The following is a 15207-nucleotide window of genomic DNA, read 5'->3' on the forward strand; positions in this document are numbered from 1 at the left end:
CATTAGGTGTTTGCAGTTTTATATTAAGATAGATTAATTTTCAGTCGACTCAAACGAATTAATTTCACAGTACTATCAGTATAGTATAAATATCAGTTTTTTAACCAACTGACTCAAACTGTTTGAAGCACTCGGTTTCCCAAATGATATGAGTTGCCATGCCATGGTATTTTTACGGTAAAATACTGCAAAAAAAGAGAGCTGTAAATCAACGGTAAAGGGTTGTAAATTAACAGCATATTGCTGGCAACCAGTAGGTTACCATTACTTTACAGCACAATATTTTAAATCACCAGCACTAGTATAATTGCTTGACTATATGCAACTTCAGGTTCTTATTATTCCGCCAGGAAAAGTCATGTGTAGATGGGGCTGGTGGTATTATTTGAAAGATATTTAGCTTTGTTTGAGAAACATAGTAGCAAACTTGATATTCATGTTAACTTTATTGTTGGCTTTGTTTTTTGAGCAACATCTGTGAGGTAATAATTATTTAATATTTTGAAAAGACAGGATTATGAAGTCCACAGGTATTTCCTAATTTTTTGTTTTTAAAAGTTTAAACTTTTAAAAATTTAAAAGTTTTGACAACCGTTCACAGAGGCTATTATTTGATACTACTTTTTATTTATCCTGCTATCATCGTATCAACTTGTGATTGCTCGCTTTACATGTCAGTCAGATGTATAAGTGTGTTTCTTGGCCAAAATAAACTGCAGAGCAGAGTTAACCAGACTTTATGCTGGTAATAGAAAATCTCTGCTAAACCAGCTTAGATATAATCGACAGAAAATGCATCTCTGACTAAAGACCAAACCTTAAAAATCAACCAGACAATGGAAAAGCAACATTTACCCTTCAGAAACTGACTGTCAAGTTAAGTGAAGTTTTAGAAATGCTAATGCCAACCAGTGCAGGGAGAGAGAAGGTATGCCACCATCTGTCTTTATTAGAGTACAATGCCAATCTGAGAGAATATGAGGGCATCATGCATTGTGGGTGCAGTCACAGCAATCCCCATATTCCCTCCCTTCAGGAATCACAACAACCTGGACTGACTTGCAAGCAGGCAAACTCAGTCATCAAAGACACAACTGCTGCCCTTGACTGCATTTCTGCAGTCACCTTGAGTTTGTGGAGAACGTTCAGTTAAAATTTCAAAAAGGCCCCGATAGGCCATGTTCACTCTAGAAGCATCAAAGGTAAAGCTGTTTGTTTTATACAAAACACCTTTCTGTGTGTTCTTTAAAGTGTATACCCTTAGTCAGAAATACAGAAGAAAAGAATGAGAGATCATTGCCAGAGGTCTGTTTGTGTTACGTGTACATAAAATGACACCCACTCTAAATGTTCATCTCCTCAGATAACAGAAGTTTTACTCTATCCTTCGCTCTGCTCTTGGGGAAACTACAGTAGCACACTGATGGTGAATCATTTCATCACATGTACGCCTGGGCCATGTTCACCTCAGAGCAATATGAATGTTGAATCCAAATGAAGAGTAGGAGCCTGAATGAGAATTCTTCGTGGAATATTATGTGTAGAGTAACAATCTGACTGGCAAATGGTACATATTGTACTGAAAACAATTTCAGTAGCCCTCTTGGCATGGAATTGCCCCCTCACTGATAACAGACTTTAGTTAGAGTTACCATAGACCATAAACCATAGAGTTATGGTTTATTTTTCAAGGTGTGGAGATGTTAATGTACAGTAACTTGAAATCTCTATTGTCTGCTGTCTGATAATGAAGCTTCTTCACAGCTGTAGATCTGTTGTAACAAAGATCACTATTTTATGTTAGATATGCCGGTAACACTTTACAATACGGGTGCACTAATAAGCATTAATTCATGCTTAACTAATACACAGATAATACTGAATTAATGTGTAACTAATGATTATCTAAGCTATTCATTAATGATGACCACATTATGAGATAATAAAGAGTCTATAAGGTTAATGTGTATTAGTTCATACATGAATTGTTATGAATTAAATATGTAATTTTGGATTAATTCCATAATAACTCATTTTTTTAACTAATAGTGTTAATTAATATGTTAATTACCAGAATGAGACAAAGCCTTGTATTTCAACTTCCAGATAATATGACAGGTACACTAATATGCATTAATACATGATTAATTACTTCATTGTTAGTGCAAATTCATGTGCAAATTACTACAATTACTAAATGACTAGTTAATATTGATGTGCCCCAACAAGTAAAGTCATAACATAATGATACCTTTGCATATCTTTAGCATAATGATTAATTAAAGCAGACAACTGGAAGTTGAAGTGCATAGCTTTGACTAATTGTGGTAATTAACACATTAATTTACACTATTAGTTAATAAAATATGTTATTAAAGAATTAATACACAATAACACATTGAATTAATAGCAATTCATGTATTACTTAATCTATTAATCATAAAGTCTCTTTATTGGTTGCTGATCCAGTAATCATCAATTAATGGTTTAGTTCTTCATGAGTTATGCATTAACTCATGATTATCTGTGCATTACTTAAGTATGAATTAATGCATATTAGTGCACCCGTATAGTAAAGTATTACCAATATACCTTTATGTGAATATTTATCATGATTTTTGTCATGACTTATTTATTTTATTTATTTATTTAAGTGGGATTGTGACTGGAAAAATGACCCAGGCTGGACCCTCACAAGCACAACAGCAGACCACAAGCAACGCACAACCCTCAGTGCCAAAGCTGACTTTAATATTTGTTTCTAGTAATATCGAGGTTGTGTGTTATATTTCCAGGGAACACATAAACTGATAAGATGTATGCGCTAAATTGCTTTGGATTAAAGTGTGTGCCAAGTAAAAAACTATAATGTAATCAAGGGTGTAGCAACCAATATGGTAAATGGTAAATGGACTGCATTTAAATAGCGCTTTCACAGACCCAATGTCCACCAAAGCGCTTTACATCTGCCAAGAAAGTCATATTCAGTACATGCATACAGTTTAGCCAGCCCGTTCTCATCCTTTAGCGTCACATAGAACGCTATATGACAAAACGGCGCTATACTACGCACATGGCACCCTTTATCGTTAATATTCACACGAACCCAAGGCGTCATAAATCCTTTCGCGTAATATGAGGCTACCCTACCCTACCCCACACCTAAATCTAACCATCACAGCGCGTGTTATATTAACGATAACGCGTGTCATGTGCGTAGTATAGCGCCGTTTTGTCATATAGCGTTCTATATGACGCTAAAGGATGAGAATGCGTTGGTTTAGCATGTAGAGAATGATGATCGATCATCCAATTTATTATTAGGGGAAATTATTGGAAAAAAATAGTTGCTCGACAGGTATATGCTTATCTAATAAAGAACTTGTTTGAGCAATTTCAGTCTGCATCGTTCATATTATATCAATGAGACTGCACTTGAATCAGTAATGATTTGTTGATGGCTGGGGATTCTGAATCAATACTCATTCTTCTTGATTTAAGTGCAGCTTTTTACACCATTTCCCATAAGTATTTTCATAAGAGTTTGATTTCAATTGGAATCATCTTGATTGACATATTTATTGGGTCGGACCCAGTTCGTTAATATAAAAATTTCGAATCACGGACATCTCAGATTACTAATGGCGTGCCTCAGGGCTCAGTTTTGGGCCCTATTCTGTTTATTATTTATCTATTGCCTTTAGGACATTTTTTTTTCTGCAAATTCAGTGTAAACTCTCATTGTTATGCTGATGACACCCAGCTCTATATCTTCAAAGACTAATTCAACTTACCTTCATCTCTTTTGCTTTGCTTATCTGAAATTAAATCATGGTTTACATGTAATCTTCTTTAGGTTAACAGTGACACAAAGTGTGTGTGAGTGCACAGGACACAGTTGTGTGTTCCCTAAAGCTGATTTACCAACCACACACCTCTCCTGACTTTATTGTTTTTTCATTCATTGCATTCAAGCATTTTTTGCTCTTTATGATCTAAAGGAGAACATTTTGAAAACAGTTTGCTGCAATGACACTCACCTATGGCTATAATCAACTTTATTGCTTCATTGTTTTGTCGACCAAATCTACACTGGCACAGCAAAAAGCATTTTGGCAGGGGGCTGCTGCTGCTTCTCTGTTTGTATAAAGGTTTACAAGGAACAAAAGCAGGATAGCAGACTTGTTTGTTGACTGTTGTTTGGCACCAGAACAGAGCTGAGGTGTATGTTTGTCCCTTGTGATGTTGTTAAAGGATGTTCAGACTGATGCCAATACTCCATTAAATCAAGTCCTGCCTGATCATTATTCCTGTCAGACACCAGTGCGCCACTTCTGCAGAGGTTAATGACTGTTTGCCCCATTGTCTTTAGGGAAGATTTATCCTGATTAAAGGCCTGAGGAGGTCAAAAGGTCATAAGGTGAAAGGATCCTGGGTGCTGTAGTCTTGAATGGGGGTGAAAGGCTAGAAAGAATGTTTAGCATCAAATATTACATTTTCTTTGGTTTACTTCTGAAATAATTACAGAAGTGTGTGTTCATGTGTGTGAATGACAGAAAGAGATAGATTAAGTAGAATTTTAAGTTCCATCATTACCAGCATTCATTGAACATTTACAAACAGCAAGTTGGTTAGAACAACAGCTCTTAACCTATGGTTAAAAAACATAGTTTCTTGTTAGTGTGGACTTACATAGATGATGTTCTTGAGCAAAATAAGCAAACAACATGCAGTAAATTCTATATTTTTCATTCCAAATATATACAAATTCCATTCTACGTCTTTTAGTTTGTGAAGAGCATCTAAGTGCAGTTCAATGAAGAAACATGTTCTTGTATGGTAATATGGATGTGCAACAAAGGTACTAAGTTTCTGAGAAGCAATTATGACTTGCTAGTTAGTTTCTCCAATGATATATCATACTGTGGTGGTTAAGCAGCATGTTATGTCATTTTGCAAGCAAGGTAGCTGTGACGATCTGCGGCTGGAGTGCCCGCTTGAGCCTCTGGGGGGCACTCCTTCCTAGTTTATTGTTTCATTCTTGTTTTACCAGAGAATGTCTAATTGAAGAGAATTGGCACTGGCTGGTTACTTCCGGTTTCTGGACTGGCTGCAGTAACACGCCTCTGTCCATGCGGGGGCGCTCGCGGTTGAGTGCAGAATGAATGGGAGTCAATGGGGTTTCACCCCCAGAAATCTATTTTTCTCAGGATGTATTTTTTCGTCAAGTAATTTGAAAGTTGCATTCAAAAGGGAGGGCTAAGAAAATACACTCAGCTGAAAATTGCATTTTTAAGTTCACTTATCTGTTCTAAAAATCCGTTGACGTCACAAAATTGTGATAACGACGTCACACAATAGCAGAATGCTAGCGTGTTCCGGCCAACAACAGCCTAACCTGTAAGAAGTCAAAAGGACATAAGTACTCGTTCATTCGACTTTTGGCCTATAATCTATATTGAACTTGTGGAATCAATAATAAAATCTATTTTGATTTAACGACAAGCAGGTGAAAAAGACACATTTAGTCGTTTAGCGCCATAGACTCTCATTCATTCTGCACTCGCCCGCGATCACCTCCAGTGGAATTCTAATGGAACTGCAACCAAGGTGATGCACAATTGGGTTAATAGGAAGTGCCAAGGCTTTCCGTTAGACGGGCTCTGGTTTTACCCTGGACTGATTACGGTTTATTTGTTGCACCTGTTTTAGATTGGGCTCCCTGATTTAAACATGATGCTGCGTCCCAATTCGCATACTATCCGTCTTAAATAGTATTCGAAAATAGAATTAGTACGTCCCAAATCGTAGTATGTTGAAATGAGTGTTTCAAAGATACCCGGATGGTCTACTATATCCGGTCAGAATCCGAGTAGATCGATGCACACTCTAACGGCTGATATTGCCCAAAAACCATTGCGCGGTGGACAATGATTCGGTTAGAACTACAAACACGAGTAAAAAGTGTTAATAAAAAAAAATGGAGGACGCGCGAGTCCCACGCTGGTCCCGCGGCTGTGTAGAGAGGTTTAGATAAAGAGCTTTGAGTGATTATTTATCAGTATCTCACCTGACGAAAATGAATTTATTCAATGTTGTCCACATTATATTGCATATGCAGAAGCATTGTGCACTTTTGTAAAGATACGTTTAGCCATTAGTTTTTAAATGCATCATCAAATTGCAAACACGAGGAGAGTCTCTGCATGAAAGACACGACTGGCAGATGAACATGCTCCGAAATGGTAGGAAATCAAATTAGATAGAATGGAGGATTTTAACTGTGACAAGATGATTGACTAGGCAGTTTACGGTGACAGGATGCACGCAGCACGCGACAGAGCTGTCCGTTAAAGATGACGTGATAGTACTGTATGTCCCAAAGCTTGCCTACTGTTTTGCTACATACTCAGAAGTATGTACTTTTTCTTCACAAAAAGAGTACATAGTTTTAGGGCGTAGTATAAGTAAGCGGATTGGGACGCAGCATGAGTTTTCCCTTTTCCCAAATTGGGGGACCAATTTGTTTGTTTGATTTGTTTTGAATGTAGGGGAGTGCGGGGCACAACCTAACGCGGGGTTAAATGTAACACGGACCGTTTACATAGTTCGTCAGAATCAAGCTGGTTGACGGTCTCCCGCGAATTTGCGGAAAGTTTTGATTATATTTCGTGAAGATACTGGACAAAGAGTGTTTTGACACCATGAATGTAATTTTTTTCATCATAGGTTTTTTTCTGTTTCTGAGTTGGGTGTATACATTTCCAAATCTAACTTTATATTGCCTTATTCACTGTCTTGTTGGCTCAAACATAGCACCGTTTTGAAGCATCAGCAATTCCTAGCGACTGTTAACTAGGCTTAAAATATGTAATACACAGCGGGGTTAGTTGTAACAGAGTGTTACAAACAAGCCGCCAAGTGTACAATGATAATCAAATGAAAACGGAGCCACACAACTTTTCAGGTTTGAGTATACATTTAACTTTGACTTTCACAAACAATGTTGGAATTTAAAATGTTTAAAATTTAGTTTACTATGCATTTATCACTTGTTTATTTATATAAAAATATGGCCTCTTATTAATGCAATAAACCCTTTAAATTTTTATTTTAAGCTCATTTGTATTATTATTACTGTTATTATTATTAATAATAATAATTGTACATGCAGCTGCCACACACAAATCTAATTTAATTGCAATTACAATATTTATAATTGTATTTATTATTATTTATTGCAAAACTATGCAGCCCTTTTCTATGTCTCTATCCATGATATTGATCCATAATAGAAGGATGATTGGATGAGGGATGGATGAATGATCTATTTTATTTTATTTATTTAAAAAACAAGGGAAGAATGGGCACGGTTTATAAGTCTGAATATTTTTTTGCGTATTACATTTTTGGCTTTCGGGCGTACGTACACTTTTAGTGAGGATTCTACGCACAGTTTTATAAATGAGGCCCCGGGTCCGAATCCAGTCAAGTGAGTGAATCATCCAGTCAAGTGAGTGAATCTCCAGTTCAAGTGAGTGAATCTCCAGTTCAAGTGAGTGAATCTCCAGTTGATGTGAGTGATGAGTCTTCAGTTCAAGTGAGACGCCACCGCAGGAGGAGAAGGAGGACTCGTTTAGCCACCAAAGAACAATTCATTCATGACTAAGGCTGTAACCATGTCTTGAATACTAAGGGGGAGAAAACCAATTTGTTTGTTTGCTTTGTTTTGAATGTACTAACGTTCTTTTTTATTTAAAGAAATCAAATGATTAAAAGATTTAAAGGGATGAACAAAAATGAATTAGTTTTCTCATTATATACAATGCACATCACCACATTGTTCAATGATTCTCAAATGACTCGTTGAATCAGTCTCTCTAAATCCCTCCTTTCCGTGAGCTTACACTGCTGATTGGCCAGACAGCCCAAGTCTGTGTGATTGGTCTACCACTTACAGCATGTGTCGTAAGCCATTATTTACAACTTAGCAAACTATATATTATTTTTGTGTAGTAATGTAATAATTAGTTATATTTCAGTGATTAACAATAGATTAAACTAACTGAATAATATGAAGCTAGGAACTATGTTTAATTAGTGCTGGTTTTACAGTTTTAACTGGCAAAAATAGTGTAATAAAGACTATTTGATCCCGTTTATTGAATGTCGGTAACAGATCCATTTGTGAATATACACACATTCACTCTTTATCTTATGACTTTATTTCAAGATGGCCGTCTCAGTGAGGAGCTCCTCGATGGTTTTACTGTTTTTGTTAGTTTGCCCTGTCTTTAGTTATTCCTCTACAATCAGTTTAACCAGGTATGAACCAGTTTTTGATTATTCTGACGTTTTGCTTGCCATTCTTGTTCCAAAATATACCCTCAACTGTTGTCAAGGCAACACTCCACGTGTGTTGTGTCGAAACGCCCACAGAACAGAGGGGCGGAGTGAATTAAGCTCATTGTAATTTAAAGACATATGCACTGAAACAGCGTGCTGAAAACAGAGCTGTTTTTGACAGGTAAAATTTGTGTTTTCTTACCAATGACAATTGTTTTTATAAAAGTATATTACAAACTTTTCATTTAGACCCTAAAGATTCATAATTACCTGTACAAAAATGGCATTATATGACCCCTTTAAGGAATAATTTATGCATACACACTGTAAAAAAAAAAAAAAAATCTTGGTTTAACTTAAATTAAGTAACCTGATTGCCTTAAAATTTTAAGTTGATTGAACTGGAAAAAGTGAGTTAAAACAATGAAGGAGATTGATTTAATATTCAGAAACTTAAAATAAGTTATCTGAACTAAATAAATTATTTAAGTTGATTTGACAAAAGAAAAAAAATTGTGATAACAAATCTTGAAAATATTTTTTTTTTACAGTGTGGTTTGCTCTTTTCTAACCTTAATCAGAGTTCTGAATCCGACTGTACAGTTTAAATTTGACTGAATATGAACCTGACAATCACTGACCAAATATCTCATGCATAATGCTATTTGGAAGTCTTTTAATAGAAAACTAGGTTGAGGGGTTTAGTGTGTGCGCCAGCTCATTTTGCTTGGCCAGCAACATCATCAACAACCTTAAAAGAAATGCACAATATTATGTATGAAATTGTACCCCAGTGTTTATTAGGAGGAAAACACATACAAATGAATACATCAGCGAGTAATGACACAATGTGTGGGGGGAGATGAGCGGCGAGAGAGCTGCGGTTAATTTCACGCCCCTGTATTTTCCCGTCACGCCTGGCTAATTTCTGTCATGTTCTGCCGACGTGTTGAAATATTCCGTCTGCGAGTCTCTGGTGGTGTTTCTCAGAGAGTCTGGCCTGACTAGCACATCAGCAGGGAAGCTTCCATTTACAACAGCCGGCATTTAAACACACGGCCACAAGGAAGAGAGGCCAGCTGGCCCCAAACGATTGGGTTTTGCTGTTGACTGACATTTCAATGTGAGTTTGATAGCACAGCCAAGAGTAAATGCATATATATGTCCCAATCTGCACTTTTATTGAATTAATTAACACCTTACTGGGCTTTTTTTTTTCCATTAAGGGAATAAGAGATGAGGTTTGCGGCTTCGGTCAATACCTAGCACCCGGCCACCGACTGCATAAATAAAATGCATTCTGATTAGAAAATGCATATTTCATTAGTAAAATCAAAGACTTGATTGACTGGACCTTGTTTTTTTTCATTACAAACAGCTGATCTCAAATAAATAGATCCCGAGTGTAACCGGCAGAGAAGTCACTGTCTGGTTGAAGTTTGTCCCTCTGCAGCTACGGTAGCCCCCTGACGTCACACAGCTAGCTGTGAGTGGCTAAACAACTCATTTGCGTCTAAGCCACTTCCTATAAAACAGTCTGCACTGTTGTGCTTAGGAATTCGCTCGTGTTTGGATACTTTTCTTGTCTGTTACTTCGGTATGTGGTTCTCCTGTGCAACGAAGGTGTTTTACTGATTGCCAGACGCTTCCGGGTAATCGTGCTGTGTATTACGGAAGGTCTTGGGCAAAGCACCTGCTGGGTAGCTGTACCGCATTTAAGCACAACATCAAGAAGGATTGTGAAGATTGGCGCAAAGGGCTGTTTTCCCACTGTGTCAATTCATTTGTCAACGTTGAGGCAGATTGCTCCTGCTGCTTTGCCTTGCCTAAATTACGTTAGATCTTTTCTTTTTTTTTATTGTTTCTTTCGTAGCCTCCGTCTAACGAACTGTCCGACTGATGTGGTATTGGCTGTTTTGCTAGTGATAGTTTTACATTCTCAATCTACTCTGCTAGTGATAACTCACTTATTCTTTTATTTCTTCTTTTCCAGAGTTTTATAATAACTGCTCACGAGAGAGGTTCCTGGTCCCGTCCTCGCGCATTGCACCATGTATTGTAGTGGTAAATTGCACTTCACAATATTGATTTGATCATTGGCTTGTAGTGGTTGTGCCTGTGTGTGTGTGTGTGTGAATGCATGTGATCGTGGGCACCAGATTCCAGAGCACGGGCGGTGAGCATCACGCGTGTCCCGGACAGGTAATCTGCCTTGGATCAGTATTTTCTGTTTAAATTGCTTATCTTTCAACAGCCAATACCAGGTCTAGTCTTTCGTGCTAGTGCTGTGTCTCTAGTATGACGGTGTGTCTCTTTTAGTCATAACATTGTACAATAAAATTATTGTTTCTTTTCTACTGAAAGCACGTCTCTGTTTATTTCTTTCTTAGTGTATTTCTACGAACCTGCTTGCCTTAGATGAGGTTTGTAGCAGCTAAGGTACTGAGTATATCCCGGTGTGAGAGGCACCAGGTGGCGTAGTCCAGAACCTTTAATCCACAGCTCTGGTCACAAAGTGGCGTAGTCGGCAGGATCCTTGCACACAGAGACGTGTCTTTTTTTTCTTTTTTTTCTTTCTTCTTTTTTTTCTTTTTGTCTATTTATATTCTGATTTTCAAGGGCAAAGCAGCAGTGGGCACAGCGTGGTGCTTAAAGGAGAAGTGGGAAAGCCTCTGACTGCCCCACTGCCTCTCCTGTGACGTGGGCATTACTCTGCTGCAGCAATGGATGAAGTTGAACAGTTGAGAGAACAGATCCGTCAGCTGCAGGCAGACAATGGCCGCCTACGTCAGCAACCACCACCGCCGCCTCAGCCGGACAATTCTGCCAACCCTGCTAACCCTGTTTCGAATGAACGGTTGATTTATCTCCCTAGAGAAAGGAAGTGTCCTGTATTTCGGGGTAGGGTGGGTATTGACATTGTTGAGTGGGTGGAAGAGGTTGAGGTTTGTGCACGTACTAGACATTTGGGTGCACTTGACAAAGCTTACTTTATGTTTGATCATCTGGATGGGGAGGCTAAAGATGAGATTCGCTATAGACCAAAGGCAGATCGGGAAAACCCGGAAAGGATTGCAGATATTCTCAAAGAACTTTATGGATGTTCCCAGTCTTATGTTGCCTTACAAGAAAGTTTCTTTTCTAGAAAACAATTAGATGGTGAATCATTGCAAGAATACTCACATGCTCTCTTTTCTCTGATGGAAAAAGTTAAACAGGTCTCCCCTGACTCAGTACCCCAGTTTGACATGCTGCTCCGTGACCAGTTTGCAGAGCACGTTATTGACTCGGACCTTCGCAGGGAATTGAAGAGACTTGTCCGTCAGACCCCAGGGATGTCCATGCTGGAAGTGCGTGCTGCTGCCATCCGGTGGGAGTGTGAGGGCAGGCCCAGTGACTTCAATAGGGGTAGGAGTCATTCAGTTCCCTCTCTTTGCGCTATGCAGTACTCCAAAACTCAGCCAGGCCGAGCCCCATCACCCGTCAGTATAGCAAGTTCAGAAATGGCAGAGCTGCGGTCCATGCTGCTGAAGCAACAGGAACAGATCAATCACTTAACTAGTGCCTTAACTACTTTGCAGGGAGTAGTTCGCCCAGTCTATCCAAGTCGCCCCTCTCAAGTTAGTCGGCCTTCAACTGTCATTTGTAGGCGATGCTTAAAGCCTGGTCACTATGCCCGAGAGTGTAATAATGAGAGAGTAGTAGCTCCTAATGACACCCCCCAGGCCCAAGCTCAGGCGAATGTTTCAGTTTCTCAGTCGGAAAACTAGCACCCTTCAGTGTGCAGAGCCACACGCTGGGAGGGGATGGTTGCGGCTCTCAGAATCAGGACACTTTTATTCACCCTGTAACCTCCCTGGTCGCTCAGTGCCCAAAGGTAGCTGTGAGAGTAGGGGGAGTAGTTGTCAGCTGTCTTTTAGACACAGGGTCCATGGTATCTACCTTAGTGGAGAGTTTCTTTGTGCAACATTTCAAGGATAAACTTCAACAGTGTAAATGGTTGCAGCTTCGGGCTGCAAATGGTCTAGACATACCCTATGTTGGCTATGCTGAGTTAACAGTTGAAGTATTAGGGAAGGTAATCCCCCAAAGAGGTTGGCTAGTGGTCAAAGATCCCCCAGGTCAGCTCTCCCCTCCACTTGTGCCGGGTGTCCTCGGGATGAATGTTATTCGGGAATGTTATACTGAACTGTTTGGCCAACATGGTTCTTCTTTGTTTGATCTCCCACCGGTAGTTCATGCTTCCCTCCCATGGCGGCACGCCTTGCAGCATTGTCATCGGGTCCAGCTCAATTCTCGCCCACCCAAAACGGGTGTAGCCAAAGTTAGAGGTAGAAGACCCATCCATATACCAGGCGGCACTGTAAAATTGGTGGCAGCCACCTGCTCCCCTCAATTTTGTGATGCTCCTGCTGTCCTTTTGGAACCGGCTAGCGGCTCTTTACCTAGTGGGCTCCTAGTTTCGCCTGCGCTAGTGCAAGTAGAACAAGGTACAGCCTTTATCCCGGTAGTTAATGTAGGGATTACACGTGCTACAATATATCCCCGCCAGTCGCTAGGGTTGCTTGTTCACGCTACCATTGAGGGCCTTCCTGTGGGTATTTCTGAAGACCAACCAGAGACGGAGGCTGTTGTGGCTGGCATGCAGGTTCCCAATGGGGAAGTCAGGCCTAAGTCAGTGAGGGAGCAGATACAGGCCCTGGATTTATCAGGGCTAGTGGAGGCTGAGCAAGAACAGATAAGGGCATTCTTGTTAAAACATGAGTCAGTGTTTTCAGCTTTTGAGGGGGACCTTGGTTGTACTAACCTTATCTCTCATGATATTCCTCTGCTAGACGACCAACCAGTTAGGCAACGTTACAGGCGTCTCCCCCCTTCTGATTATGATGCCGTTAAGGCCCACCTGCGACAGCTACTAGACAGCCAGGTTATACGAGAAAGTAGTAGCCCCTATGCCTCTCCCATTGTGATTGTGCGTAAGAAATGTGGTGGCCTACGTATGTGTGTGGATTACAGACAGCTCAACAGTAGGACCAGAAAGGATGCCTTCCCTCTCCCCCGCATCGAGGAGTCTTTGGATGCTTTATCGGGGGCTCAGTGGTTTTCCACGCTGGACCTGGCTAGCGGTTATAATCAGGTACCTGTGACCGAACAAGATCGTCCAAAGACTGCCTTTTGCACGCCTTTTGGGTTATTTGAATTTAACCGTATGGCCTTTGGACTGTGTAACGCCCCAAGCACTTTTCAACGACTGATGGAGAGAATGTTTGGAGCGCAGCATTGCCAGTCCCTTTTACTTTATCTGGACGACATAATTGTTTTTTCTTCTAGTGTTGAAGATCATATAAACCGCCTGGATCTAGTGTTGAGCCGTTTAAGGAAAGAAGGTCTGAAAGCAAAGCTGGAGAAGTGCTGTTTTTTCAAGAAAGAAGTCCAATATCTGGGCCATCTTGTCTCCCGTGAAGGTGTTTCCACTGACCCAGCCAAGGTGTCCGCAGTGGCTAAGTGGCCCCGTCCCACCACCGTGTCTGAATTGAGATCTTTCCTTGGTTTCGCGGGTTATTACAGGCGATTTGTGGAGGGCTTTTCTAAGCTGGCAGCTCCTTTAAACCGCCTGGGGGCAGAGCTTGGTGGTACGAAGACCCGCAAGGGCCAAGGGCCACGGCTTGATGGAGTGTGGACAGACGTCTGCGAGAACAGCTTCCAGGACTTGAAGCAGAGGTTGGTGAGTGCCCCCACTTTGGCGTTTGCTGATTTTAACTTACCATTTATTCTAGAGGTGGATGCCAGCCACATTGGTCTCGGCGCAGTGCTCTCGCGGGAGCAGCAAGGAAGGATCCGGCCAATCGCCTATGCTAGTCGTAGCCTCAGTCCGGCAGAAAAGAACTACAGTTCGATGAAGCTGGAGTTCCTTGGAATGAAGTGGGCCATGACCGAAAAGTTTCGGGAATATCTGTGGGGTCAACAATGCACTGTGTGGACGGACAATAATCCCCTGAGCCATCTGGGGACTGCCAAGCTGGGAGCGACCGAACAGCGGTGGGAGGCTGAGCTTGCTGCTTTCAATTATACCATCCGTTATAGGCCTGGTCGTACTAACAGGAATGCAGATGCCCTCTCCCGACAACCTGCAGGACCACTGGGACGGGCCACCGAGTCCTCAACACTAGGGACAGCCATACCAGTTCTTGTACAACAAACGACCAGATGTCAAGATCCACCACTGGCATTCCAGATGGCTGTCTCGGCTTTCCCCTCTCGCACCCTTGAGGAATTAAGAAGGCTACAAGCAGCTGACCCCACTATCGGAGCCTTCTTGCCGTTCTGGCTGGCACAGGGACCGCCTGACCCGACAGTGCGTAGGACATTGCCGGGCCCTACCCGTGTGCTGCTGCAACAATGGGACCGTATTGTGGGTGCCGATGGACTGCTCTACCGCCAAACATTCCGTCCAGATGGGGGTGAAGTGGTGCGGCAGCTCTTGTTGCCTGCATGCCTAAAGGAGGAAGTCTTACAGCAGCTCCACAACGACCATGGTCACCAGGGGGTTGAACGCACCACTGAGCTGATAAGACGGCGGTGCTATTGGCCAGGAATGGGGGAAGATATTAAGCATTGGTGTCAGAACTGCGAGCGGTGTACCCTTGCAAAGTCTTCACAACTCCGACCCCAAGCGCCCATGGGGCACCTCCTAGCATCTCGCCCAAACCAGATATTAGCAGTGGATTTCACCTTCCTGGAGCCTGCACTGGATGGTAGAGAACAAGTGTTGATCATGACTGATGTTTTTACTAAATTCACACAGGCCGTGCCCACCAGGGACCAAAAGGCAACGACTGTGGCCAATGTCCTCATCCGGGA

The 15207-nt window shown here is 41.2% G+C and overlaps 2 protein-coding genes across 2 annotated transcripts in view; both read left to right on the top strand.

Annotated features, from left to right (window-relative positions):
* Window positions 1-15207, top strand: part of LOC148976494 (uncharacterized) — a 279697-nt gene that overhangs the window by 227601 nt on the left and 36889 nt on the right. The gene's annotated exons all lie outside the window — the stretch shown is intronic.
* Window positions 9756-12116, top strand: LOC148976498 (uncharacterized). The gene is made up of 2 exons (XM_089118448.1): window positions 9756-10250; window positions 10340-12116. Exon 2 carries the CDS (start codon window positions 11070-11072, stop codon window positions 12114-12116), a length of 1047 nt encoding a protein of 348 aa, XP_088974574.1. The 5' UTR covers window positions 9756-10250; window positions 10340-11069.

Source organism: Pimephales promelas, chromosome 13 (genome assembly GCF_988280905.1).
Source record: "Pimephales promelas chromosome 13, fPimPro1.hap1.1, whole genome shotgun sequence".
In the NCBI taxonomy this organism is placed as follows: Eukaryota; Metazoa; Chordata; class Actinopteri; order Cypriniformes; family Leuciscidae; genus Pimephales; species Pimephales promelas.